Below are 27,798 nucleotides of genomic sequence, written 5' to 3'. Positions count from 1 at the left end.
CCGCGCGGCCCGCCCTCCGCTGCCCCCCGCCCCCGCCGCCCCCCGCGGATGCCTTGGCCGGGCGGCGCGGGGGAGGCGCCGGGAGAGGCGCCGCGCTCCCGCCGCGGGCGCACGGCGGAGCCGCTCCGCGCTCCGTGCCGCCGCTCGGGCCATGCCGGCCGGGAGCCCGGGGGCTCGGCGGGCGCCACCGCGGGGGCCCGGCTCGCCGCGGGCCGCGGGGGCATGAGGCGCCGAGCGCGGAAAGCGGCGGCGGGCGGCGGCGCCGGCCCTTCCCCTGCGAGCCGCCGCCGTAGGATGAAGCAGCATGAGGATGTGTGACAGAGGCGTCCAGATGCTCATCACCACGGTGGGAGCCTTCGCAGCCTTCAGCCTGATGACCATCGCCGTGGGCACCGACTACTGGCTCTACTCGCGCGGCGTGTGCAGGACTAAGTCCACGAGCGACAACGACACGAGCCGCAAGAACGAGGAGGTGATGACCCACTCGGGGCTGTGGAGGACGTGCTGCCTTGAAGGTACCGACCGCCTCGTCGGACAGCCCCACCGTCCCCACCCCGGCCCCGCGGGGGGCCGTGCCCAAAAGTTCGGGGGAGAGCAGGGGCATCCCGGGACCCCCCACCCCACAGCCGGGCCCCCGGCGAGCCCCGGCGCCCGCGGCCGGCGAGCGGAGCATCCCTCCCGGCCGGGCCCCGGCTGCCGCCCCCGCTCCCCGGGAACAGAGCCGGCGCTGGCGGCGGTACCGCCGCGGCCGAGGGGAAACTTGGCTGGTGGCTCCTGCAGGTAGGACCCTGCGCGGGGCGGGAGGAGCCGGGAAGCGGGAGCTGGGGTCCCCCTGTGCCCTGGCCCGGCTGTGCAGCCCCGGCAGCGCGGTGCGTGTCTGCCGCCGGCAGTTCAGGCTGGGAGGCCACAGGTCCCTCTCCCGGCCCCAGGGACTGTTTCCGTATGAATCGCTCAGCGGGCAAAACCCCTCAGCCTCTCCCCGTCTCCCAGGCTCTGCGTCCCTGTCGGGGGGAACCTATGTCACCTGGCATTTTTGTAGCCGATCTCCACCACCATTGCCAGCCCACCCCCTCTGAAGAGCAGAGCGGGGCAAGGTGTGCTGCTGCTGCCCCACCGCAGCTTGTCCCTCCATTCTTTCGGGCTGCAGCCCATGCCGGGCTCCTGCCTGCCCGGCCTCACTGCTTCTCTCCACTGCTTCGCTCCTACAGCAGTGCCTGGCTGGAGAGCCCACTGCAGCCGCTGCCCTCCTGCAGTGCAGGCCGTGCTTTGGGGGCAATTTTGACCAAAAGCTACTGGTTGAGATTTAGATGAGCAACAACAAGCTGTGCTTAAATGTGAGCCTGAATGGAGCCAGGTGCTGGGACCTGTGCAGCAAAAAATGGCTGATGGAATCACGCTGTGCTGTAACTTTCATAATTAGTGGTAGTAGTTGGTGTCCTGTGTACTTGGGGGAACCTGCCCCCTTGTCCTGCAGGGCCCCAGGGGTATCAGGCTTCCCTCAGCCTGGGAGCAGTGCCTCTGGTGGGGGCAAGCAAGCTGTGGTGGCCAAGCTGCTCCCTCCACATTGGAAAGTTCTCGGTGAGTCATGGCCACGGATGCAAAAATACCCGGTCTGTTCCTGGTGCTCGGTCCTAAACCCAGTGAAGTTGGTCAGAGCTTTCTTATTGATTCAAAGAGGGTTTGGATTATGCTCTAATTCCATAATAAATAATTTGAGATAATCTGTCTCCCATTCTGGGCTGAGGGAGCCAAAGAGGCAGGAGCCAGGGCTGTGAAAGATGGGATCGCTGGAGGCATGAGTAATTTCCAAAATTCTTGGTTTTGTTGGCTGTATTTTTTTTTCCAGCAAATGTTTTATGTTCCCCCTCACTGTGATAAATCACTGCTTTGGAAGGAGCTAGTGAGGCCCCGGTCTCCTGGGCACAGCACAATCGGGAACGGGTTTAACAGTGCCATGCCAGAGCTCAGAGCTGAATCACAGCCCTTCGCCCCAAGCCCGGAGCTGGGAGCAGTGGGGCACGTGCTCACTGTGGGGCTCATCACTCCCCACTGCACGTTCTCCCCCCGGCTGGTGCTCTCACAGCTCTGCACAGTGCTGTCCTGGTGCTGCTCAGCCATACCTGTGGCAGTTGAGGCCTCATGCCGGGCATGGGCTCCATCATCCCTTGCGTGCGGGAGAGAGCACGGGTGGGCAATGTGAACTGCGGGGAACACGCAGCACCAGGCAGGGAGGGTCCCATCCAGGGCTCAGGGTGGGCACGTGGGACTGCCATGGTGCTGGGTGGTGCAGCAGGGCTGCTCATCACCCTCCCGAATTCTGCTGGAGAACTGCATTGGTGTCTCACAGGCTGTTAACTGATGCAATGCTGGGAAAGGAAAGCGTACTCCAGCTGAGCTGTGCAGCGTGCAGAGCTCATGCATGTTCTGCGCAGAGGGAGGACAGTGCTGCAGCAGGGGCTGAGCCCCCCAAGCTGAGCATCGTGGGTCGCTGCTGCAGCTGGTGTCTCTGCCAGCATGTCCTGCACCAGAGAGCACTGGGTTCAGAGCCCCCAGACCCCCAACTTTGATGTGCAGCAGGTCCTGTCTAGTTCCTGTTGGCAGGGCCCTGCTGTGCCTCTCATTTCTGTGCACTCATTGTATCTGGCTTGAAAATCAGAGAGGTTGCACTCTGTCATTCTGTGCTAGGAATGAATGTGGTCAGTTGACAGGGCCGGTTCTCCTGTGGTGCAGAAGATGCTTTTAGCACCAAGTAGTGCTCTCTGCCCATTGGGAAGTGCCTCGGCCTTGAGCTTTCTGATAACAGGGGTCTAATGTGCGTAACGACAGAGGAATTAAGTGGGAAGCTCCAGTTGCTTGTCTGGCTGAGCGTGCGTGGCAGATTATTGAAATGCCCGACGTGAGTGCTGGGTGCACGCTCCGTCGCAGATGCTCTTTAAAACCATGTCAGTCACACACGCTCAGCGCCTGCGTGGGAGCCACTCGCACCACGTGAGCATCAAAAGCCCATAGGCGAGAGCGGATAAATCTTGAATGAAGCCGCTGCAGACCTATGTAGAGACACCCACGCTGGAAAATACAAATTAGTCGTTGGCTCAATATCTGGAGCCCAGGCAGGCGTTCCCAGACTGCTGTGCCAGGGTAGCCTCTGCTTTAAATTGCAGCATTTGAATTCTAATTATCACTTTTACAATACGTGACTATTTAGTAGGTGTTGTCTTGTACTTCCCGCTCAAACGTGACCAGTGTGTTCCCCTGTGGCTGTTTATGATCAGTTGTTTTCCTCTGTGACTTCCTTGTAAATATAAAAGGCAGGGAAATGCGCGGCACTTCAGGGAGAAAGCTGTAGTTGAGAAATAGCTGCTTAGGCTTGTGTTCATTTTAGGAAAGTAGAAGAACTTTGTTTTTCATCAAATTTAATTGAATTGAGCATCGTTAAATGCAGGGAGCCTCCTTGTCCTCCCTGCTGCGTGGTACAGATTGGGACCAGCTCCATGGCATCATGCAGATCTGAAACAGGCAGAAGGAGCAGGAGGATTTGGCCAAGACTGCTTGAAATACCATATTTTAAGGCAATGTGGTACTTTTCCTTTCCTCCTTCATTTCCCTCATTGGAATAAAGTGCTCTGTCACTTCTGGAGGACCATGAGCTTTGCTCTGCCCGCCTCATGGACTGTTTGCAGAAGACACGGGGTGGTTTGTAGAAGGCATGGGGGGTTTGCAGGGGACACGTCTGCCTGTGGCTGTGCAAGGACACGGGGACCAGAGCCCTTCCTCAGCTGAGCTGTCCTGCTTGGGCCTGTTCCAGCCCCGCTACAGCATCCCCCCAGCAGCATCAACACGGCCTTTGCCAGGCTGATAATTCATCCCTGCCCAACCCAGAGAGCTCTGCTTGGGTTTTGGTCTTTTTTTAGGGGATCCTGTCTAGATTAAACCCTAATATTGCTCTTTCTACACCTGACCTGCAACCCCTGCTGCGGCTGAGGTCGATGGTCAGTGTGGGAGGCTTTGGCTGACGAAGAAGCTGCCAGTCCCTGGTGCACAGGGAAGAGAAATGAGCCCATCAGGCTTCCTTTGAACATCAGGATAATCTCTGCTGTTTGCCTCCTTTACCTGCAATTATTTCATGTTTTCTTCAGTAGTCTTGATAAAGACATTATTATAGCTGAACACTATTCTGGTAACAGGCAACCTCATGTAGAAATATCCCATTGGATGACAATGTACAATCTCTGCAATCCGCCTCCCAGCCCCTTTAATAAAGCAGTGTTGATTCTGCATAATACTGGTCTTTTACTTCTTCAGGAGAGCTAAATCAAATACTCTGTGGAACTCTAAATGTATTTTGTTACTGATTTCCTTTATCAACTGAATTTGTAACCATATCAAGAAAAATTTATGAAGTTGGATAAATCTATTTTCCGCAAGGCTGTTTGACGTTTATCTCATCCCCTGGTTCCTCCAGCCACTGCCCACCCCAGCAACCCACAGGGGATGCTGAGGACACAGCTCCCACCGCTGTCCATTGCCATCCTCCTGGCACAGACTGATTAAACATTAAACCAGTTTTTCCTGTCTTCCAGCAATTCAACAGAATGTCAAGTTTTATTAAAATCCATTTTAGATCTTCGCAAAACTTCTCAGCCTATTCTCTGAACGCTCTTGGGAGAAAGTTCTCTAGTCCAATCGCTTTCATGTTTACACTGGATAGTCGCTGTTCAGCATCCTCCCCAACTCCTCCCGGAATACGGGAACCTATTCATCACGCACAGAACAGAAGTATCCGATGAATAAATAATTGTGTGTCACTTCTGCTTTATGACTGACAGTTGCACTGTCATGATCTGATAGTGATTTACATCAGTGGTAAAGTTATTTCTTCTGATGTGACTAAAGAATTCCTCCTGGTTTTGCTTAAGCCTTTTGGTTGCAGATTTATTTTAACTAATCCCATTAACTTGTCATATCAGCCACATGCAATACCGAAAGTCCTAATTTGTAATTGTTTTAACTGCAGTTTCCAGTTCCACTCTCAGTGGGCATTGGGGTCCCAGGGCAGCTCTCTGCCCTTGCTCCTGAGTAATAGTCGGGCTTCTGCACCCACATTTCCCCCAGCCGTTTGTGGCCATGGTGCTTTTTGGATCTGCTGAGCTGATTTGCACCGAAGGCGTTAAATTGGGCTGGAAGCAGCTGCCCCTGGGCAGCTACCAGCTCTTCTGCTTCCAGCTCCTCTCAGTCCTGAGTGAGGCCATGCAGAGAATTTCCCCAAGGTGACAGCAATATTGTTTCTGTTAGAAAGTTATTATCTTTAATTTTTAAAAGCGCCAAGCAAATGTCCCTGAGATTGCAATCATCCATGATCGAGCACTTTTTCTCGCCACTCATTTTAGGTGGGTGTTTAAGGAGCTGCTCATCCTGTTCCTCTGTCTGGTTGGTGTCTGTAATAGATTCTCATCAACAACGCATCTTGCAATTGAACGTTTCTCCCTGGCACTCCTGGTCTGGCTCCGCAGTGCTGCCAGTACTGGTGACAGTGACAGTGTCTCCGCTGTGGCTCCAGGCTCCCTGTCCGCAGCCTGACCAGCCTCCCTGCAGCCAGCTGCTCCAGTATGGTCCCCATCCAATGCTACCACATGTGGCTTTGTCCTGAGGATGCTCTCCAGCTCTGGCACCACGGCAAGGAGAGGGACCACGCATGGGGACCAGGGCCATGGGCTGAAGGTGATGGGCGGGACAGGACAGGGATGTGACAGCCTGGGAGCTTTGGGAAGATGAGGGAGAAATGTTATTTGCTCTTCATCACGTGAGAGCTGGGTGGTGTCAAGTTAACGTGTGTGGTGGAAAGCAGAGACTGCAGGCATCGAAGACGATAGTGATGAGTGAAGTCAAAGAGGGACCCATTCCTCATTTGAGAATACCTGATGCAATTAGCACACCAAAGGTTTAACGGCCCTTCCCCACTGAACTTCTCCACCAGGACAGGCCACGTGCCCAGCACGGGGGTCAGTGGTGTCACGGGGGCGACAACAGGATGGAACAAACGCCTGCAGTGTCCTGTTGGCTGTCACTGGCGATGCCCCAGGCGCAACCTCTGACTTAGGAAATCTCCGAACCTTGGCTTGGTGGAGGACACATTGAATAAGCGTTAATTACCATCCTCTGATAGAGGTGGAAATCAGGCTGGCTGGACCCTGGTCTGCTCCAGCCCCGTGTTCTTGTGGCACATGGCCAAGAGCCATGAAAATGCTGGGCAGAGAGGAGCTGGGCTCCAGCTCCCGGCCACCGGTTCTGCTTTGAGGAACCACCACTTCGAACAGGGGCTGCCAGATTTGTCCTCGTGGGCTGCTGCAGCATTTTTCTGGACAAAAATCCCACCTTTTGAGGTGGTGTGGAGAGCTGGTTCCCATGTTGCCTGTGAGCAGCACGTGATGAGTGGAATGTATGCTGTGAACAGCTCAGAAACAGGCGGTTTATTGCTGCATAGGCGTGGCGCAGAGTCTGTCATCTCCAGAGCTGCTACTGTTTAATAGAGGTGGAAGTCTGAATTTGAATGAGGCTCAAGTGGGTTTTTTTCCCATGCAAGGTCACTATCTCCATTACGGCTGTAAATAATTAGGGCTGGCTAATGAAGGCTGCAAGCCCCGGCGCTGGAGCATGGCAGTGGTTTGGGGGAGGATATCCCACAGATTGGTGCCAGATCCTCCTCTCCTGGTCCCTGGGGCGGTGGGTGCTGGCTGGGAGATCACAGCAGATGATGTTTGTGGGGAGCAGCCAGAGAGTGGGGAGGGGTGCTTGGCTCCTCTACCAAGAGTTTTGTGGCCTCTGGTAAATCACTGCCCTTCTCTCCGCAGGAGTTTTGCCCTTTGCAGTGTGTGTCCTGGTGGATTCATTAGTTTTTGCCTCGTGTATGGCTCCTGGCAGGGCACACAGCACCATTTCTGCTGGTCTATGCGGTACAGACCCTTCCCTGCCCCCAGCAGAGCCTCCTGGACCACATGGCTCTTTAGCACTACTGGTCACCTTTCGTGGCTCAGAGTAATGGCCCAGGTGTGGAGACCAGGGGTGCTCTGCAATTGCCTGTGGTATCTGGGATGAGATGAGGTGAAACAGCCATGGTGTTAACCTTGCTCAGTGCTTCTGCCATCTCAGTGGTTACTTTTCATATGGATTTCACATAGATTTTTAATGAACACGATGTGCTCTTCATAAATAGACATTAACCTCCTTTTTCAGGAAAACCAAAATTGCTCTTAAAATTATATAAATGTGCTAACCTGTATGTACAGGGGAGTTGCTCAGTGCCTGCTTGAGGGGTTTGTCTTGATGGGGGTTTAAATCTCTGTCTCCCCTTGTCCATGAGTGTCTCTGGCTGACTCACGGCCACGCACCAGCAGATGCGATAGATCCACTGTCGTTAACACACATCGGTGCTGCTGGGTGCTGCAGGCGAGTTAGTCTAAGAGCTCTGAGGGGAAAGGTGCCCACCCGGTCACTGAGTCACCCGAGGCACCCACAGGCAGACGAGCGAGCTGGGCTGCGCTCATGGGGGGTTTCTCCCATGCTGGAGAAACCAGGGGGGCTCCTGCCTGCCCGCTGCCTCACTCACCCGGTGGAAAGAGCTGCAGCTGTGCTATAACACCTACAACTCCTGTGAATTTTTAAAATGACATTTGGAAACAGACTCCCTGAAGCCATTGTTTGACTCTGTTTGGGGTTAGTGCTGGGTGTGGAGAGGGTGGTTTTATGTGCCTTCCTAAGGGTTCCTGGTGGGTTTGCTTTGACCGACACTTCAGGCTCAGCACCAGGGGCTTTCTGTAGCTTTTCTCTGGGTGAGGCACCCTGGGAACACATCTATTGCCGCTCGCTCTGCGCTCCCACCACTTGGGCTGCAATCAGCCATGGTCACTCGGGGAACCGCAGCAGTGGGCATCTCGAGATATGTCTTTGATTAAGAAGACACCTGCTGTGATAAGAATGACAGTGCTGGGGTGACAACTGGTGTCTCCTCAGTGGCTGGTGCATGGTGACAGCTCTGTGGTGGCTCCACGAGGAGCAGCCGGCTGCTGCATCCCCGGCAGAGCTGCCACACACCCCATGGCATAAAACACCACATGTGTCATGGGCTGGTGGCTCAGCCCTGAGGAGCTGGGGGTGCTTTCCAAAATTTCCTTATTTTGCATTATCTTTTAACCATCTCCTTGCAGCAGGTGTTTAACAGCATCTTCTAAATGAAAAGTTCAGGCCACAGTTATGCTCTGTGCTTTAAACCATCCCATGTCCTTTGGAGTGATTCTGTTAGAGATGGAAACTCTGGGATGGCACCTCTATCCCCCCCAGAGAGCCTGGGCTGGGTTCCCTCCTGGCAAGGGAGCAGAAGCCCCTTGGAACAGGCTGGCTGATGCTTGCCTGGCTGTTAAACACCAATTACCGTTATTTTTTTGCAGCTGTCAGAGTGCTTTGATGCATCAGCATCATCCATTGCATCACACCACATCGTTGCATGAGCAATTGCAAGGGGCTGTGACAGTCACTGGCTGCCTCCCCTCTGGGCTGGCTCCTGCCTGACCCTGTCCCTGGGGCTGCATGCCCAGCTGGGAAGGGTCACTGACACTTGGTGAGACAGACTGCGATCTCACGGCGACGTTCCCTGCCCTGGCACCCGCAGCAGCTCTGGCGTTGCCGTCCCAGGGCTGTGGCTCCTTCCAGGCTGCACAGCGTCCTTGCCAAACCCTCCATTAGCCCGACAGCCTCGCTCAGCCGAGCAAACCTTATCGCAGCGCAGCAGCTGTGCCAGGTGGTGCCACTGAGCAGTGTGACACTGCCGCAGAGCGGGCTGGGACATGGGGACCCTGCGGGGCAGCGAAGCAGGGTTCCCTGCGATGGGACCCCCCGCTCCCCCTGCCAGGTCTGGGAGCCTCTCACAGCCCTGAGGCTCCTTCTCTCCGCACCAGGAGAATCTCTTGTCATTCCTCAGCACACGTCAGCCAAGGATGAAAGTGTTTTCTGTACATTAGTCTTTGGCCTTTCCTCCAACTGAAAAGCTAAAGAAGAACAGGAGTGATTACACCTTTGGTAGGAAGCAGGAAAGCTGCAGCCTGGGCTGTGAGACCTCTCAGCTAGGAGAGATGCTGGAACTGGGTCTCCTGCTGCCGTCACCAAGCAATGAAAATGTGCTCCAGTGAGGCCCAGGGGAGGTGGCATGCATGTTTTCAATAATTTTAAATAATAAGAATAATTATTTAAAACAATATCTACTCTGCACATTACCCCAACCTGCCCCAAATCCCACTGCTACTGCCCCAGCCAGACGCAGAAGGGCAGGTCCCCGCCCTTGGCTGAGCGTCTGTGCATCCCTACAGACGGTGCCGTATGGCTTTATGGCTTTCACGTTTGTTCTGCCTCGCTGGGGCTGAAGTGAGAGACAGAGACAGACGTGTCAGCATCTCCATGCCAGAGCCCCACACAGCAGCGAGCACTCAGCCCGGGAGCAAGCGGTGCAGTGTGGTATGGTGTGGTGTGGTACAGTGTGGTGCAGTACAGCGTGGTACAGGACAGCATGGTATGGTACGGTGTGGTATGGTACGGTGTGGTACAGTACAGTATGGTGCGGTACGGTGTGCTGGGGTGCGGGACCGCTGCAACAGAGTGTCCCTCTCTGCCCATTCAAACAGGTGGTGGCCATGGCTGTCACATGCATTTGGTGCCTGTAAGCTGGTCTCCATCACCTGCAGTTCAGTACAGGTGCAGCGTATATAAAACTGCAGTTTTTCCGCGCATATGTCGGGTGTTGTGTCTGTGCCGCTCACCGTGGATCTCCGAAGCAGCCTTGTGTCTTAAGCAAGGGCTTTTCAGAGTGTGCAAGTTCAATCACTCATTTAGAAATTATTTGCATTGTCAATTTGGACAGATCTCTCCCTCAGGATGAGAAGTCTTCCAGAAAACAGGAGAAGCAGAACGTCCCATTGGCAACCAGGAGCTTTGTTCCTGGGGCTCTGCGTTTCGCTGTGATGAGCCCCTCCGGCAGTGCCAGCACCTCCCGCGCAGAGCCTGTTCCAGGGCTGTGAAATCCCCGGCTCTGCACAGCTCCAGCTGAGCACCCAAAATGAACAGATGCTTGTGATCTGCATCTCTCCAGTCCTCCGCTACCCATCTGTGAAATGGGGACAGCATCACCTGCCCTGGCTCAGTGTGGGAGCCAGAGGAGTTTCTGAGCTGCTCCCGTGCTGCCGGGGCTGAGCAGAGAGCCCTCCCAGGGTGAAAGCTCCATCCTGGCAGTTGGTGAAGCAGGGTGAGGCCAGGGACCACACACTGAGCACCAAGGACAGATAATGAGCACAAGACCCACAGAAAGACCCCTGGCCCCAGAGAGCTGCTGGAGGTGGGAGTGGGTGAGGGATGGGGAGCAATAGCAGTCACCCAACACTCGTGGGGGCTGGTCCCCAGCTGCACAGACTGCCCATCCCCACAGCCCTGCCCTCGGTGCCGCTGGCCAAATCCATGGCTAGGAGCCAGCAGGTGTGTGCCGTGAGCATTAATTTGGCAGCAGCTATGGGTGCAGCTGGGACAGAGCCAGTGAAAGGGCTGCCAGGGCACTGCACTCCCCACAGGGACGTGTGGCAGGGTCTGAGCAGTACTGGGGGATGAGCCTGCCTGAAAATGGGGTAATTACTCCTGGGAGCAGCCCCAGGTAAGTGCTGGCAGAGCCAGGGCAGTGCCAAGGCAGGGGGGGCAGCTGGTGCGGTGCGGTGTGGTGTGGTGCGGTGCTGGTGAAGCTGTGCTGGTGGAGCAGTGCACATCCCGGGGGTTCCCCCATGCCAGGGGGTTCCTGTGCCTCTGGTTGGCACAACCCATCCATGCTGTGACTTGGGGCACAGCCCCAGTGGCCTTGAAGCCAATGGCAAAATGTCACTTTGCTTCAGCAGCTGCAGGATGGGCCCTTCTGTGTGATTTAATGCAGAATACGAAGGAGATGGAAAGCACTGGCATGAGATGTGAAGCTCTCTGCATTCCCATCCATCTCAGAATAGTTTATGTTTTAATTCTCTTGCCCTTCAAATCTCTATTTGGCTGCTGCTGCCTCCTGGAAGGACAGAGCTGGGGTTTTTCAAAGCCTTGGTGTTATTCTATGCAAAGTGTCTTATGCTTTGAGTCAGATTTGGGCAGCTGGGGGAAGGTGTTGCTGGTTTATGGCCAAGGCAATGGTGTGAGCAGCTCGGGGAGATCGCCCTGCTCTGAGCTATGAGAAGCGGGTTTATCACAGCAGTGTGTCTTGTTCCTTCCCCGAGGTGTCCCAGTGCAGAGAAGGGACAGCCTTGAGCAGAGAGTTCCCAGGGGCAGGGAAGCGGGTTGCAATGTGTTGGTGCTGTGGAATCCCCAAGCGATTGGTGATGGGCAGGACACACCATCCTCCTGTCTCTGCCCTCACTGCTGCTGTGGGCAGGGACACGCTGCCTGCTCCTCAGGGAGCTCTGAGGGCAAAGCCCCCCGACGGCAAAGCCCCTGATGGCAGCAGAGCAGGGTGACTGCTGGGCCATGGAAATCACTCTGAATTTCTGTAAAGCTCACCGGGGCACAGGCAGGCAGCTTGTATTTCTTGGAGGGGGAAGGCGAGGTTGGTGTCACTCACTCATTCACTGGCAGAGTCTTCTCTTAACGCTCAGTCTGTGGGATTGTCCCTTCTTGTTCTCCAAAAAAAGCCGGGAGTGAGACTATGGTGCTACTCCTGAATATCACTTCTCCCCATCTGGGCCGTTGGAAGCAGCTCACTGGGGCTCTGTTCCCTCCTGCAGATGGTGCGGGGGCGGCTCTGCCTGCAGCAGGCAGCGAGCTCACCCCACGGGCAGGACCTGCCCCAGCCCTGACCGTGAACCTGGCTTAGCTGAGCCAGCAGGGCTGGTGTGGACCTGACCTTGACCCTGGCTTAGCCCAGCAGGGCCGGTGCAAACCTGACCTTGACCCTGGCTTAGCTGAGCCCAGCAGGGCTGGTGCAGACCTGACCTTGACCCTGGCTTAGCTGAGCCCAGCAGGGTCGGTCCAGCCGGGAGAGGGACACAGGAGCTGGTGGCTGCAGCACCCCCACTCCCGCACCAGCAAACAGGCAGCACGATGCCCACTGAATCCCCTGAAATAAATACACTTTGATGGATTGAGTCCCTTTTAGCGCAGCAGCTGAAAACTTCAAATATTTATATCGTTAGGGAAATGTGACAGAAGTATATATATATATATGTATATATATATATTTTAAAAAGGCAGGTGTTTGAGTGGCAGTCTCGTTTTTGAAGTTCAACACCTTCAAATCAGTGCTATAAAAGAGAAAGAAAAAATTAAATTTAATATCAGTTTTGCAAGGAAAACAACCTGCTGAGCCTCCTCCCAGGCTAAATGTGCTTTAAAGATTGACTGTGCAGCTGTAAAAAGTATTGATGAACTGTAAACATGAAAAGATCGCCCTGCTCGTGGCCTGTCAAAAGCATTAGGTTGGAAATGCTCTGTGCTCCGCTCCAGCATGACTCACTGAGTCCTCAGCAAATGTGTTTATTTGTAAAGATCCTTATTTCAGAAATAGTGACCTTTTTAATGCCTCATACAGTGAGCTCGGATATTCAAAATTGCCTTTTGGCAACTTGCTAGTCTTGCTGAAGCTCTGACAGTGCTTTCCATGGTGATTTGCATATTTTTAGCCTTGATATTCTGCACTGTGGGGCTCCTTTGGAAAATGCTTTGCTTTTCACAGCCCTGAATGCAATTCGACATCTGCAGTGCTGGGCTGAGACGGGGCTGTGTGGAGAGCAAGGAGGGGTTTGCTTGCACCCCTTCCCGCCTTCAGCCTCTGCAAACCCTCCCTGCTTTTATTAAAATCCTCGCTGAAAAACAGACCGTGCTATTAGTCACAAATTTGAGCAGTTGCTTCACCTTGAAATAGGGAATAAAACTCGGAAGCTGTTACCCAGGCTGCTGTGCATCCGAGCACTGGGTGGGCTCATCTGGCCACCACGCTCATCATCACCCCCGAGTTGCCATCACCGACACTCCTGCCAGCTGCACTAGAGCTGATATGGTGATGGTGACCTTGTTGCTCCGTGTCCGCGGCCTGTCCCCTTGTTCCCAGTCCCACTGGTGCAGACGTGGGCAGCCACACGGAGCATTTCCATCCTCCCTTCTCGGGAGCATCCCGGCCAGGCATTAGGCATCACTGTTAATTGCTCAGTCGGCTCCTTGAGCGTCTCTTTCAGCTCTGGGATGTGAATCTGCTGAATAGGAAATGTCGCGGTTGTAATAACAGTTATTTAACATTTCTCAGGCCTGTGACTCACGCTTCTGCCACTTGTGTTTGGGAACGGGCGATCGCATTGCTCCTTTCTGTTGTTGTTGTTCATCCTAGTGCATCGAGAAAGATGTTTTGATGGTTTTTCTACTGTTTGTTTGAGTCCTTTATCAGTGCTCTACAATTTCTAGCTGTTGATTTATATTCTGAGTTATGAATATCTCCTTTCTTCTTTTTGTTGGGCATCTTTTTATTTTTATAGCAGTTTACATATTAGCCAGGCAGTTTTTAAACTGATGCAAACTCCAGTCTCGGTTATGAGTTTTGGGGTAAAACACTCTTGAATCATTTGCTATTCATAGTCATGCTTTTATGTTTAAATCCATTCTCCTAACTGATTTGGCTTATAATTGTTTTCTGCTCTGTGAATTGACATTTCACATCACCAGGAATATATAGGAGTGCCTCGGACTTACTCTGTTTGCCCATAAGGAGTGTAATCAAGTCATGATTGCTTGGACTTGAGCAGCAACCAGTTTTTAGTTCTGTGATCCATTCCCCTTCAGCTGTCAACACAGAGTCTAAAATAGCACTCCCCTGTGCTAGATGCCACGCTTCAGAGCTATGAAATTGTCATTTATAGGTTTTTAGAAATTCGGAGGACATTTTAATACTGGTGAAGTGAAACCTCCAGCTTCCCATCATAATGCAGCTTTCTCTCCTCCTCATTACAGAGAGGTGCTTAAGCAGTCCCTGGGCAATCTGGGCTCTGCACAGCTGGGCTTGTAGCAGACACCAGAGCACCCCGGATTGCTGCATTACCTCTGTCTGAATTACTGGTGACTTGTTTAACCAGAGGATCCCAGGTTTTTACACTCTCGACCCTTGTTTTTCCCACCTGGTCCCTTCTGGGCACTGATCAGCCAGGGACACAGGTCTTGGTTTAATCCAGTGAGGTTGTTCAGTGACCAGAGTGGGCTGATGGGCCATGGTGGCTGCAGACACACTGGAGCCAGGCTAGGGGCACAGTGTCAGGGAAGGCCAAAAAGACATTATAGTGAAAGAGAAAAGGAGAGCAAAATACATTACTTGATGTGTGGAAGTTGTGTCCAAGTAAGAGAAAAAAAAAAGAAGGTCATGAATTTCAACAAGTTAAATGAGGAGTTGTTTTAAGGCAGGCAGAAATTATCATAAAGGGCAACTTGCTGAAGGCAGAAAAAGCAATAACAAAATCTTTGCTCTCAAACACATCCCTGGCTGCTGCAGGTGTGTCTGGCAGGGGGGACAGACCCACTCTCCCCGTGTCCTGCTGGTCAAAGGCTTTGTGATCCAGGAGCCTCCCAGGGCTGAGCTGGTGCCCCTGTGACCAATCAAGAGGACCAGGCTGGGAGGCAAACCCTTCCCAGACACTCATTAGTGAACCCAAGTGAATCTAAAACGTTCATTAAAGGGACGAGAGCAGGATCCCTGGGATTGTGGTGGGGCATTTCCCAGCCATGAGCTGCAGCCGTATGGAAGGATGCAGGGAGGGAAGGGGGACACCCAGAGGAGCGCAGGGGGACACCCTGGGAGGCAGCTCCAGAGCATTACCTGATTACTTTTATAATGAGAAAAACAAAGCTAAACCCTTGAAGCAGAGTGCTAGAAATTACCCATCATTTCCAAACTTTTTTTCCTTCTCTATTTTTCAGAATTGTTTTGCTTTTCTGAACTGCCTTGTGTAGGTTGCAACAACCCCACAGATTCTAGAATGGGAGATGATGAGTCACTGTCAAAATGTAGATTCTTCTTTTTTTTTTTCCTTGTAGCAATGCCGAGGGAGTAAAGTCTCTGTGACACATGCTGATCACTGGCACCTCGCAGCTAAAACTGGCAGAAGCTCCCAGCCCACCCCTGGGTGCGAGTGCCTGGGCTGTGCCCACGGCCACCCCGCCGTGTCCCCGTGGGGATGCCCGTCACGGCAGTGCCGAGCTGGGCGCTGCTCCCCAAACACACTGGGCTTCTGGGGACATGCAAGGGCTCCATTCTTGCACGGCTGTGCACGGTGCAAATGTGTGTCTGCACTGTGCACGGTGCAAGTGTGTGTCTGCGGTGGCCTCAGCGCCCAGCAGCTACCGCAGAGCCACCTCTGCCGCCTCCTTGCTGTTGCACTCCTTCCATTTGACTTGGGTTTTTTCCACAGGAAAAAAATCCTTCAGAAAAGGCATATCTGTGTAGGTGATTCTGCTCAGACACAAACCACCACCGCAGAGAGGGGGAGAGAGTGTGAAGTAGAGACGGAGCCAGATGCCAGCAGTACCCAGGTGGGAAGCTGGCGTGGGGCTGCTGGGGCAATGGGGATGTGCAGGGGGAGGATTCGCTCCTGGGGAGGAGAATTCATCCCTCTGGCCAGTGGTGGGGAGCTGAGCATCCATCCCAGCCTGGAGAGAGCTGCTGGCTGGGAGCAACACAGAGCTGGGAGTACTTTCAAAGTAACATGTAGGTTTTTGCCTTAATTTAGTTGTTCTCCAGTGGGGTTTAAGCAAATGTATGTGTAAACTGATGACAGCTTATGGTCTGAGGAGTCACAAACCGATTTGACGGTGAGGACAGGTCACTCTCCTGCATATCCGAGGTTTCCCTACTGTGGGAGGAGAGCAGACCCTTTCCTGAGCTGAGCAGCATCCTTGGCTCAAGCAGCTCTTCCAAGGTGCTTATGGTGTCTTTGGAACTGGGCTGTGTCAAAGAGTTTGTGATGTGGGAGGTGAACAAGATGCTGGGGAGTGGCTGGGACCCAGCAGCCCTTCCTGGGGACATGGGACAGAGCTGCTGCTCGCAGGCTGAGCTGCGCTCTGGGTGGTGGCTGCAGGTCCCTGGGCGGTGGTTGGGTCTAACACAGACCTGACAGCCCAGAGCTTTGCAGTCTGACACCAGAGACCTCGTGCAAAGAGCCTCAGGATCTCATGGAGCTGGGGAAAGAGGGAGGATGAATTTCTTTCCATCTCTCCAAGCATCTGGGAGGTGGGTGGGAGGTAAAAAAAGATGAGCCCTGAAGTTTTAATTTCTTGGAGATATTTACGTGTCTTGCTCTTGTTACTCAAGGGAGTACAGAGCCTGAGCATCTCCGAGGATGTGCCGCAGGCTCGTACACCAGCACTTGCCAGCTCAGTTTGGACCTCTGATTCTCCAGCAAATATTAATTTTCAGAGAACTTAAACCATAATGGCCCCACCACTTCCTCTGAATGGATTTGGCATGACGAAGTATCTTTAGGAAGGCCATTACTGTAAACCAAAACTTGGGAGATCACTCACTGGAATTCACCAAGAGGTGCTGAGGACCGGAACATGAACTTGCCTCAGGACTTCTGGCTGAGCCAACCAACACAAGGGGAGAGAGGAATTTTGTTCTCATTTAAGAATAGTGTTAGCTCTTCTTCCCAAGGCTGAGTCTTAGTTTACACACTGATCAGTAACAACCAGAACAGTCCTTGGAAAACTGTTCCACTGGATTAAGAGTAATGAGGTTTTAAAACCATAACTAGACCTCTCTAGTCTTCTGGCTCTCTGAGTTACGATCAATATTCTTAGCCGTATTTCCACCATCATGAGAATCGTACTTCCCTCACAACCCCCTCCCTGGGGAAAAAGGCTTTGAGAGGAAAAAGACCTGAGATCAAATCAATTAATTGCCTTTGCATTCTCCAGTAAATGCAGCGCAGAGAGTATGTACATCCAACTACAAACGAAGTAGCGCAGCAGCGAGGAGACGTCTCCGAAACAAAGCGTTACTGTGCAAGGCAGCCCTGCTCGGGGCGCGGGGCAGGGGGCAGGCGATGCTCACCTTAGTTAACGTGCGGCTCCAGGATGCTCTGATCTGGTGGGGACCAGAGGGATCGAAGAATCACTCAGAGCGTGGGAAGGAAAACAGCCCTGCAGGAAGGGATGCCTTTACAAAACCAGCAAATACAAAATGTGTTATATGAGTTCATCTCTTCCAAATTAAATCCGACGTTACCTAAAGGCAGGGCTTGCTGTTGTGAGTCTGGAGCTACCGGGCAGGGACACCCTGCACAGCCAGCACTCCCATTGCCACGTACGGTGCTTACAGGTGGGAAATGCCCTGGAAGATTTGCCAACCAGAGGGGGGAAGCTCTGGCTGTCCCTGGGCCGGCTGCTTGCCAGGGGTGGCCCCTGGATCAAAGCAGGACCATTAAATGAAGAGCTGGAAGCGGAGCTGGCGAGGCTGGCGCAGAGCGGGGATGGACGCTGCTCACTGACAGCCAAGGGTTTGCATTGGCTGCAAAGGACAAGGAGGGAGGTGGCACCTGACTGATGGCACCTTGGGCAGGGTGCCCCTGGCACCCCTAGGCAGGGGGGCACCAAGGATGCTCCCCCATGGGAAGAGGGAAGGAAACTGAAATGAGGGGGCTGTGTAATGTGATGTAGTATTATCTTGCAGGCTTTGTGGCTGGCACTTGTCCATCTGCTTCAAGCTGTTGTTTCCATGTCTGCTTGCCAGTGCCTCTTGGGCAAGCACTGTCCCTGCCTGTTCGTGCTTCTGGGGACCCCAGCGTGTGCTTGTCGGGGGGGTTGAGCTGGATGTGCCCCCATGTTCTTGAGCAGGACCTGGCAGGACAAGGGGATGGGCAGGTCTGGTTCTTTGTTACAGAGGAAGGTGAAGGGATGGCCCCGCTCCCCAGCCAGGAGCCCCAGAGCAGAGCTGCTGTGTGCAGAGCTGCCTGTACCACGGCAGGCTCTGGGCAGGGGAGCACAGCCATGAGCTAAGTTGGCTAATCAGGATTCACACTAATAGGGAGAGAAAATTACCCAGAGCTACCACTGAGGCAGCTGAGCGGGGAATGAATAACGACAGCGGCACCCTGCCTTTGCTGGCACTCTCCCGGCAGCAGCTGAATTAAGCCCGCGGTGGGTGACTTACACCCGCAGCACGAAGCCGGGTTGCAGGCAGGGACAGCAGCTGGGAAATCACTCGTGAGCAGACTGGGATGTGCCAAAACCAGCAGCCCCCAGCAGCAGGAGCTCTCCTCTTCCCCCTGCCATGGGAGAGGAGCACAACCCCAGCATGAAGGGATGGGGGACTGTGGGGGCGGCCGTAGCCCCCCAGCCAGCCCTCTGAACAGCAGGAGCTGCTGGGGAGCCAGGCCCCGGCAGAGGGCTCGTGGTTGGATGCTGCCAGGGACGTGGTGCTGCCTGGAGGTGCTGGCAGGGCTGAGCCTGTGCCCAAGCCAGGATGGGGTCCCAGGGAGTCCCACACTGTCCAGTGCTCCCCTGGTGATTTCTGTGTGTGGCCACCCCAGTGCTAGGCAGGGATCGAGCCCTGGGGGCATCTTGTGCAGCCACGGCCTTGGTTCTGGCAGGGGTCAGAATTGGCACAGAGCTAGGAATCATAGCTTCTGCCTTGAGTCCTCCCTGTGGAACCATGGGCAGGGGAAGGAAGCTCAGAGGTTAAGGACTTGGACAAAACCTGCTGGTTTTGGTGCCCATGATGCTGTAATGCTGCCTTTACCAGGGCCCAGCTGAAACACCCCGAGAGGAAAGCCTGGAGCTGCATCTGTCACCCTAGGGGTCAAGGACTCAGGAGCTCAGGATGTGCCCAGCAGCCCAGGGGCAGATGAGCCCCAGCCAGGGCCAGGAGCATCCCCCTCCTGCCCCGAGTGCTCTGCACCTGCACCGCCTGGGGCAGGGCTCCATCCTCGGGGAACACTTTGGGGGTCAGGGAGGGCTTTTTGTGATTTCAGCCTTGTTGTGGTGTTTGTTTGGAGCTGGGAAGTTGTGTGTCAGATGACTCGGGTGTTGCCATGGTGACGAGCATCGGTTAATGAACAGAGGGAGTAAAGGAACCAAAATAAATGTCAGAGAGTTAAATAGATTCGGTGGAGCCGGACAGCACAGACAAGCAGCAGGGCTCCTTCCTCCTGCAAACCCCGTACCCACGCTGCTGCCTGTCCCCCTTGGGCTGGGGGTCCCTTTGCCTTGCGGGGTGGGGGGAGATTTTGCTAAACCACACCTGCAAGGTGCAGGTCCTGGCTTCTGCAGTGGGATGGATGGATGAACGGACAGGTGTATCATCTTTGCACCCCGGGTGAGCCCTGCACCCTTCCCAGCCTGCAACCAGGAGGTGTTTGCATCTGACCTTCCATCTTCTCCTGCTATTGCATGTGTTTCATTCTCTAAGGCTTGCCCTCATCCCTCATGTTCACAGATTTACCTTAGACATTGTGTGCACCAGAAGCGAGGCCTCTGGGCCCTGCTCAGGGCAGGGAGGTGCCAGCTGTGGGGTTTGGTGGGGGCTCAGCAGCACAAGGAGCCTCTGAGAACTTCAAAGAGATCGAGCCCAAGGAAATTAATACTCTCATTTGCACTCTGTGCTGATGGGATGACTGTCTCTAAACTCCTTTTCCACATGGCACCAAGGAGAAGTTTCCTCTCGTTAATCAGTGATGAACACTGGTCCCACAACCCTACCCAGGCAGCTGCTGCAGAGGGAGATGTTCCAGTGCTGGAGCCTCTGGAGAATCTCTTGCAAAGTCCCTCACACTGCACAGGCGTCCCTGGCTGGCAGGAGTTTTGCAGCCACTCGAACTCGAAGGGGGCGAATCTGTCCCAGCAGAGCAGGTCGGGGTTTGGGGCTCTGAGGCAGAGCAATGACTGAGGTGTTTAGAGACCAGCTGGAACCAGAAACCTCGGGGCTGTCACGGGGTGGGGGACCAGGTGTGTCCAGGTGCACACTGGCTCTGCGTGTCCGTCTGGCTCTGGCAGGGTGTTTTGGGATGTTTTAGGGTGCTGTGGGTTGGCACGATCCCACTCTGGCACATTGTGCCCAATGGCTGGAGAGATAAAGGGACAAATGTGGGGGGCTGCTCTGGGGGATGTGAGGCTGAGCCCTGCTGGCGGGTACAGGGAGGAGGTCAGAGAAGATGGGTGGAAGGCTGAGAGGAGAAGGAGGATGGGGCTGTGCTGTACAGCTGCCACGCTCCTCATGCCCGGTGCCTCCCCAGCCCCATTCGTGGCACCGGTTTCCAGCTTCCCCTTCGCCCACAGTTCCCAAAGCAACAGGAGCAAGTGGTTCCCCCTCAGATGCCGTGTCTCCTGCTTGGATGACAGCTCCCCACCTCCAGAGCTTCATCTCCAGGGTCTAATTGATGCCTGTCATGATGCTTAGCCCCCCCAGCCCATCGCAGAGCAGAGCCTGGCAGTGTGCTGCCAGATGGGCTGGATTCTCCTGGAGCCCTGTCCTCTGCTGGCATGTCCCTTCTGGTCCCATGGGAGTCGGGTCAGAGCCGGTGTGACCTGATCATGTGCTCCAGCACTGGTGTTGTGTGGAGGCTGCAGGAATTCCTCCCACCTCTCCCTGCCCCTTGCCACTCCACAGAAGTCACGCTCCGTGCCTCAGTTTCCCCATTTATAACATCAAGCATTTGTTGGCACCACAGGGGAAGCATCATGCGCACTCGAGCATCAGCTTTTGCTGCTTGCTCTGGAGAAGACGGTTCTGTGGATCCTGTAGATGAGGGGTGTCAAACTCATTTTCACCATCAGCCTCACGGTTGCCTTCAAAGGGCTGAATGTGGTTTTAGAACTGTATAAATGTAACCACTCCTACACCCCTGCTGTGGATGGAAGTGGCTGCTGCTGCCCCAGCCCTGAGGAGCCGTGTTCCCTCCAGCACCATGACACGAGGTGGGCTCTGAGTCCTCAGCAGGTCTCAAGTGCCATGCTCGGTGTCTGAGTGAGCTGCTCGAGGAGCCAGCTCGCAGTGTCCGCAGGAGGCGATGGGCTGCATCCATCACAACAAATCGCTGGGCACAGCCGAGATATTTTTATTATTGTTTAATGCCTTTAATTTCTCTCTGTCTGCCCATCAGTAGCACGTGCACCAGACTGCTAGGGCTGGTGGATGGATGAGCAGAAGAGGCAAGAGCCCATTCACAGCCAGTCCCTTTCCAGGCTGTCCCACAAACACCTCTGAGCCACAGGGCTCTCCTGCCCCAGCCTGATCTGGCCTTGGCTTTTTCTCCTCATGCTCAATTACACGGCTCTGGCACAGGAGAGAGCTGAGACCGATAGTGCAGTGAGGAGAAAGCCGAAGCAAACAGGCAGGCGTTTAAAGGCAAAATGCGTTTGTTTGGCTTCAGAGGCAGGAAGGAAAAAAGCCACAGAAAAAGCCTTTTTTTTTCCCCAAATGCAAAGTGGGAGGCCAGCAGATGCCAAAGCATCTGCCTCCTTCCCCAGTGCTTCCAGGAGGCAGTGCTGGTGCCACCGCAGTGGGGCTGCTCTGGTCTCCACTGCTGCAGGAGCAGCTGAGGACCAAAGTGTCCCTGGGGCCCATGGGCCATGTTTGGGGTCACTGGCAGCCAGGTGCTGAGTGCTGCCCCAGTGGCTCTAGGGCTGCTGCCTTGCTGGCCCCGTGTGGTACGTCCAGCAGTGCAGAGGGGTGTGAGGGTTTCTTGGCTTGTGTGTCCGCAGGAACCTTCCGAGGGGTGTGCAAGAAAATCGACCACTTCCCCGAGGATGCGGATTACGAGCAAGACACGGCTGAATACCTGCTCCGTGAGTCTGCTTTCTGTGTGCGTCACAGCCACATGTGCTCCCTGGAGACCCCACACTGCTCTAGCACCCCCTTCATCCCTCAGCACCTGGAGCTTCACCCAGCAGATCCCCCACTGCTGGTGGAAGGCTGGTGCACAGCAGCGGTGACCCTTTGGGTTAGCTGAGCGTGGCTATGTCACGCTGCAGTGGCAGTGCTAATGGCACATTTGTCTGGCACTCGTCCCCGTGGCCAGTCCCAGCAGCTGCTGCGCAGCCAGAGCTTGTTGGGGTGCAAGGGCTGCTAGGGACAGGGACCCCGTGGGCCCCTGGTGTGTCGCCGCAGGGATGCCGTGTCCGTGCTGGGCTCCCTGTTCCCCGAGGCTCTGCAGACACGTGCATAACAGAAGCTGAACACAAACGCTGCTCCCCAGACATGCAGAGCAGCACGTGTGTGACAGGTGCACAGCTTGCACAGCTAAAGGTTCATCTGAACACCCAGATTCCCAGACAAGTCAGAATGTAAGGCAGCAGCAACCTCGGAGGCATTGGCATCTCTGGTTCTGAGCTGCTGGGGCTGGGAGGATTCCCCAGGGGTGAAGTGACCCCCTGGCACCCGTCACCCTGTGCTGAGCCCTGACCTGGGTTGCAGCTCCTGCGGGATGCAGCTGCTGCTCAGCCAGATGTTTTCTAACCCCGCAGGGAGCCATCAGCTCTGCTCACCCGTCTACAAGGGGAACATGTTTAATGGAGTTGGTTTGTAGTTTTAGTAGATGAGCATTTAAGTTCTTCTCCCACCCCCTCCCACATTTAAAATATAAAGTCTATTTTAAAGCCCCCAGAATGGCATTTTAATGGGGCTTCTCTGTATTTCTGTGATTCTAATAAAGGCCCTGATACAGGGATGAGAGCCCAAACCAAGGCACAGTGTATTTTCAGTGCAGCAGGCAGTGATTTGCTGCATTAATTACTCTACTGTCATTTGGGAAGCTGAACTTCTGGTTCCTTTGGATCACCCACTCCTCTGTGCGCCAAGTAGAAATACCCTTCTTTGTGTAGCTCTCGGTCAGTGACTCCAGAGCGGGTGCTGGGTGTCCCCATCCCTCGTGGCATTGCAGGAATTCTTTCTGGGTGCTGGTGCGGGAGGTGCCGGCAGCCCCCGCTGCAGGAGCGATGCTGGGGACCGACCCTGTCCCGTTCCCTGTCCCGCAGGTGCAGTGAGAGCGTCCAGCATCTTCCCCATCCTCAGCGTGGGTCTGCTGTTCTTTGGAGGCCTGTGCGTGGCGGCCAGCGAGTTCTACAAGAGCAAACACAACGTCATCCTCAGCGCCGGCATCTTCTTCGTTTCTGCAGGTAGGAGCTGCCCAGCAGGTGGGAGAGGGGTGACTCTCAGGGGTGGAACCACGGGAGGACACAAGGAGACAGAGCTGGGTTGTAGGTCATGCAGGGCTGTCGATTTCTGGGGTTCATGAGCTGTCGCATCCTGGGGGAAAAATCCTCACGGCATGGAAAAAAACAGCAGAGGTTTCTGGCGAGTAGCAACTGCGCACTTGAGGTGCCCGTCCAGCTCTGCCCCGAGAGTCTCTGTGTGGTGCCACAATCCAGGACGGGGATCAGCCATCCCCAGGGCGGGTTCTGGGGGGCTCTGCCCTCCATCACCCCCGGGCAAGGGCAGGCATTGGGCTGGCAGCACCGGGCAGAGGGGCTGCCGCAGCCTGACAAGGAAAACCACTTTTGAGCTACCATTCCTTTGGATCACCCACTCCTCTGTGCGCTGTTCCCCAGCGCTTCCACTGATTATAGTATGACAATGTCTTTGTCTTAAGGAACTGCTCTATTTTGTGTTTTTCTTCTCCCCACAAAGAGACAAATTACTCTCCCTCCTTCAGCTGGCAGGAGCTGCTGATGCAGATGAGAAAACAACAGAAAGAACATAATTGATTCATTAAGTAAATCCAGGAATACATCAGCCGCTCCCCAGCCTCACAGCACTGCTAGCGGAGCAAAAACTGCCCAAATCCCTAGTAAAGCCTCCAGGCTCAAACAAAAGTGAAAAGAGATGGAGCCGTTCCCGCTTCCCTGAGCTGCTGGGCTGCGGTAACCCAGGGTTCATGCTGACGATCCCGCTGTACCCCGTGGGTGGGATCTGCTCTGGCCACAGCCCCAGCGGCAGCTGAGCTCCTGCTGCCCATTGCTCAGTGACCAGCTCTGCAAAGCAAAACCAGCTCTTTAATGGCCGTTTTCTAAACAAAATAGCAGCTGTTTCTCCCACTGCTCCAACACACCTGACTGTACCTGTATACTGGGTGCGTGTGGGTATAGCTGTGTACTGGGGACAGCAGCAAAGGCCTGTGAGGGGTTTTGGTATGGGGGTTGGTGCCCGCTGGGACCTGGGGATGCAGCCAAGACCCCTGGCACCTTCCCTGCCTGCCGGGTGCCCCATGGGTCATGGTGGGCAGGAGAAGGGCTGGGGATGCTGCTGCCCCCGTCCCTCTCCCACTGCTCCAGCAAGTGCCTCTCCCTCTCATCCTCTCCCAAAGGTCTCAGCAACATCATTGGGATCATCGTCTACATCTCGGCCAATGCGGGGGACCCAGGGCAGAGCGACTCCAAGAAGAGCTACTCCTATGGCTGGTCCTTCTACTTCGGAGCCCTGTCCTTCATCATCGCTGAGATGGTGGGGGTGATCGCCGTGCACATGTACATCGAGAAGCACCGCCAGATCCGCGCCAAGTCCCACTCGGAGCTGCTGAAGAAGTCAGCCTTCACCCGCCTGCCCCCGTACCGGTACCGCTTCCGCCGGCGGTCCAGCTCCCGCTCCACCGAGCCCCGCTCCCGGGACATGTCACCCGTCAGCAAGGCCTTCAGCGCCATCCCCTCCACCGACATCTCCATGTTCACCCTCTCCAGGGATCCCTCCAAGGTCACCATGGGGACGCTGCTCAACTCAGAGCGGGACCACGGTTTTTTACAGGTCCATAACTCCATCCCCAAAGAGTTCAAGGAGTCTTTGCACAACAACCCGGCCAACAGACGAACCACGCCGGTCTGAGGCGGGCAGGGCGTCTCGTCAGGCTGCATGGCATCATCCTCGTGACACTGTCACCCGTGAAACCCCATTTTTAAGGACGAACCCAGATGGCTCCCCGTGCCCCTACCTGTGGGGCTGGTTTTTCACTCCCAAAATGCCACTGGCTGGGCCGCTGCGCCTATGGTGGGACCAGGACCCGCTCTGTCCCCAGTGGGGAGGGGACAGGGGCTGCGCTGTCACCCTGGCCGTGTGCCCCTGCAGACTGACCGGGGCCCTGTCACCACCCGGGACAATCCTTCCCGGGGTCTCCATCGTTAATGTTGCTCATAATCACAATGTTACCTTAGCTGTATGTCCCATGGAAATGCTGGCGATAGCCCTGTCTGTGAGAACTCTTAACCTGGTAGTTACATTTAAGCGAAATTGCCTGGGATTCCGGAGTTTGAAGCGCTGAGTCGGTGCCGTAGTGAGTGTTCATGTTACGAAACCTCTTTCCCGGTCATGCTGGATGGAGTGCTCGGGCTGGGTTTCTCTATGGCGTTTCGTGCATGCATTAAATAGCTTGGAATTCAATTTTGTCATGTCAGGTTGGAAGAAACATCCTTTTGCAATTTTCTGTGGTCTTGAAAGGGCTTCTTTCTTTCCTTCTTTCTTTCCTTTCTTCTTCCTTTTGGTGCATTCAGGCCATGAAAGGACTCAGGAGCAGAATTCCTCCAATGACTGGTAGCAATTAGCCAGCATTTAATTAACCTCTAATATTGCAAGAAAATGAATTAATTCCCTAAAATTAATATACACACAGTCACAAATTGCTGTCTGGGCACAACCAAGGAGGCGACACTTGACCTGGTGGTACTGCAGGAGGAGCCGGGTTGGTGGCTGGGCCGCGGGCTGCGTGCAGATGGTGTATGATTCTATAATGGCTGGGAGATCGATGAGAAAAATAACAATAAAATCATCCAATTTGGCAAGCAAGCTACTCGGCTGAATGGGTCGCGCTGACCCCGCTGCGGGCAGCAGGAGAGCTGCGTGTCCCAGGGGTGATTCACGGCAGCCTCAGCCTCTCTGCAGCTGCGTGGGGTGCCCAGGATTGGGGCTCCCCGGCTGCGGGGGTCAGGGGGAGCAGCCCCCCCAGCCGCTGCCCTGTTCTCCTGTGGGGGGCTTGGCTGGGCAGCAGCAGCTGGGGGGTGCAGGGTGCTTGGGGTATAAAGGATGCATGGAGTGCAGGATACACAGGGTGCAGGGTCCATGGGGTGCCACAAGCTGGGGGTGAGTTGTGGGTGCCCCCTGACCCCAGGCACTGCCAGGGAGAGTGGCTCAGAAAGACATTTCCCCCAAAAGGTGCCATGGAGGGGTGACATCCCCTCTGCAGGGCAGCTGGACATCCCGGGGCAGCCACAGCGAGACCCCTCTCAGGGAAACGCTGAGCTCGGGTGCAGCTGCAGGAACCCCTGGGGTGCGTCTTTCCCGGCCATGCGTTTGCCTGCCAGGTGCCCGTGTGTCCGTACCCTCTGAGCTGCCTGGTGGGGACATGCCAGCTGCCTGTGCAGTGCCACAGCCAGAGGATGGCATGGAACGGCAGGTAGAAGGTCAGTCTTTCCATGCCAAGGTGTTTGTGGGCAGCTGGAGGTTTGGCTTTGAACGCTTTTGTCCTTTCCCAAGCACAGCTCGTTTCAATGGAGTTGGTTTCAAAGCTGCTGTCTTACAATTTGGTGTGCCACTTAATGGAAATGGTATTAAACCTTCTGACAGGAGAGGTGGATGCCCGTGGAGTCCCATCTAGGCGGGGTCATTAGGGGACACAGGTGATCGAGGACCAGTGGAGCTCTCATTTGCTGGAAGGGGAACACCTGGTGTGCACTGCTCTGAGCAGCCTTGCCCTGGGTCTCTTTCCCAAAGCTGTGCATGGCCGGTCGTGGGGCATGTCCTAATTCCTGGGATTAACAGACAGGTCCCTGTGGGAGCTCTGCCAGAGTGAAATGCCCCCCAGAGCACCTCAACCAGCCCCAGGGAAGGCTGTTGGCCCCTGGGCACATCCCGGCTGCATGGGGCTGCAGACCAGTGCAAGGTCTTTGTGTTCATTATCATTTATTTGCTACTATTGCAAAGGGAGTTTTTGTGAGAAGACCGATTCATATGCTAATTAGGCCTCTTAATTGCCATAGTTGCTGATTGCATGTATTAAAAACAGTCAAGGATGTGTAGCACTCTGATCTTAGGGAAATATTTCAAAACAAAGTAGTGAAAGGACTGGCAATGTAAAATACAGAATAAACTGCATTTTAACTTACCTGACGTGTGGCTGCTGGTCTTGCCAGGGCATCACCACCCTGCGCAGCTGCAGAGGCATTGCCACCCTCTAGATTTGATACACGTGCACTTCGTGCCTTAAAGGAAAGATGTATTTTTTTTCAGAATTAAGTCTCCAGAAAGCAGGCTGCGGCTGAGTCACTGACTGCCACAGGTAAGCAATGCTGTTTGTCTTGATGAGGCAAAGCACCTGAACAGGGTCATTTCTGAATTAAAACCAAACCCCACAGCTCCTGCAGCATGGTGAGTGTTGATAGTATGACTGAAAGCATTGTTATTGTTATCAATATTGCCACCGCTAGCTATTTATTGCCATAGTGGCAACAAATCGCATTAACCATTTGTCAGGGTCTGCGATGCTGCTGTGTCCTGTGCACATATGGGACACTCAGTGCTTCATGTAACGTTAAAGCCACATTCAGTGCAATTTGTGGTGTCGGAGTGTTGCCTGAGAGACAGTGAGGAAAGAGGCTGGGGAAGGATTTGCTTGGTTTCACGGAGAGGATTGATTTTCTGAAGTTGACCAAGTTACCCGCTAAGTGACTGGAAAGCAGCCAGTGGTGCCCCAGGATGTGTGCTGGCAGTCACCTCCCTATGCTGTGCTGGCTGTCACCTCCCTGTGCCCCACAAGTGCCACCAGGCACAGGGTGCCAAGTCAGCAGTTT

General features: G+C 54.7%; 1 protein-coding gene across 1 annotated transcript; it reads left to right on the top strand.

Annotated features, from left to right (window-relative positions):
* Positions 1 to 70: 70 nt before the first annotated feature.
* CACNG3 (calcium voltage-gated channel auxiliary subunit gamma 3) lies at positions 71 to 27,113 on the top strand. Its single transcript, XM_065031173.1, has 4 exons — positions 71 to 515; positions 21,733 to 21,816; positions 23,005 to 23,145; positions 24,333 to 27,113. Exons 1-4 carry the CDS (start codon positions 305 to 307, stop codon positions 24,842 to 24,844), a joined length of 948 nt encoding a protein of 315 aa, XP_064887245.1. The 5' UTR covers positions 71 to 304; the 3' UTR covers positions 24,845 to 27,113.
* Positions 27,114 to 27,798: the final 685 nt, after the last annotated feature.

This window comes from Columba livia, chromosome 15 (genome assembly GCF_036013475.1).
Source record: "Columba livia isolate bColLiv1 breed racing homer chromosome 15, bColLiv1.pat.W.v2, whole genome shotgun sequence".
Classification (NCBI taxonomy): domain Eukaryota; kingdom Metazoa; phylum Chordata; class Aves; order Columbiformes; family Columbidae; genus Columba; species Columba livia.
The sequence above is the reverse complement of the archived record's forward strand: the minus strand, read 5'-3'. Positions and strand labels throughout refer to the sequence as shown.

Bases quoted from the DNA above. Each gene is read 5' to 3' on its own strand.
- CACNG3 (XM_065031173.1), top strand. From the start codon at position 305: ATGAGGATGTGTGACAGAGGCGTCCAGATGCTCATCACCACGGTGGGA. The intron at 21,817-23,004 runs GTGAGTCTGCTT...CCTGTCCCGCAG, and splicing joins CACGGCTGAATACCTGCTCC to GTGCAGTGAGAGCGTCCAGC. The intron at 23,146-24,332 runs GTAGGAGCTGCC...CCTCTCCCAAAG, and splicing joins CATCTTCTTCGTTTCTGCAG to GTCTCAGCAACATCATTGGG.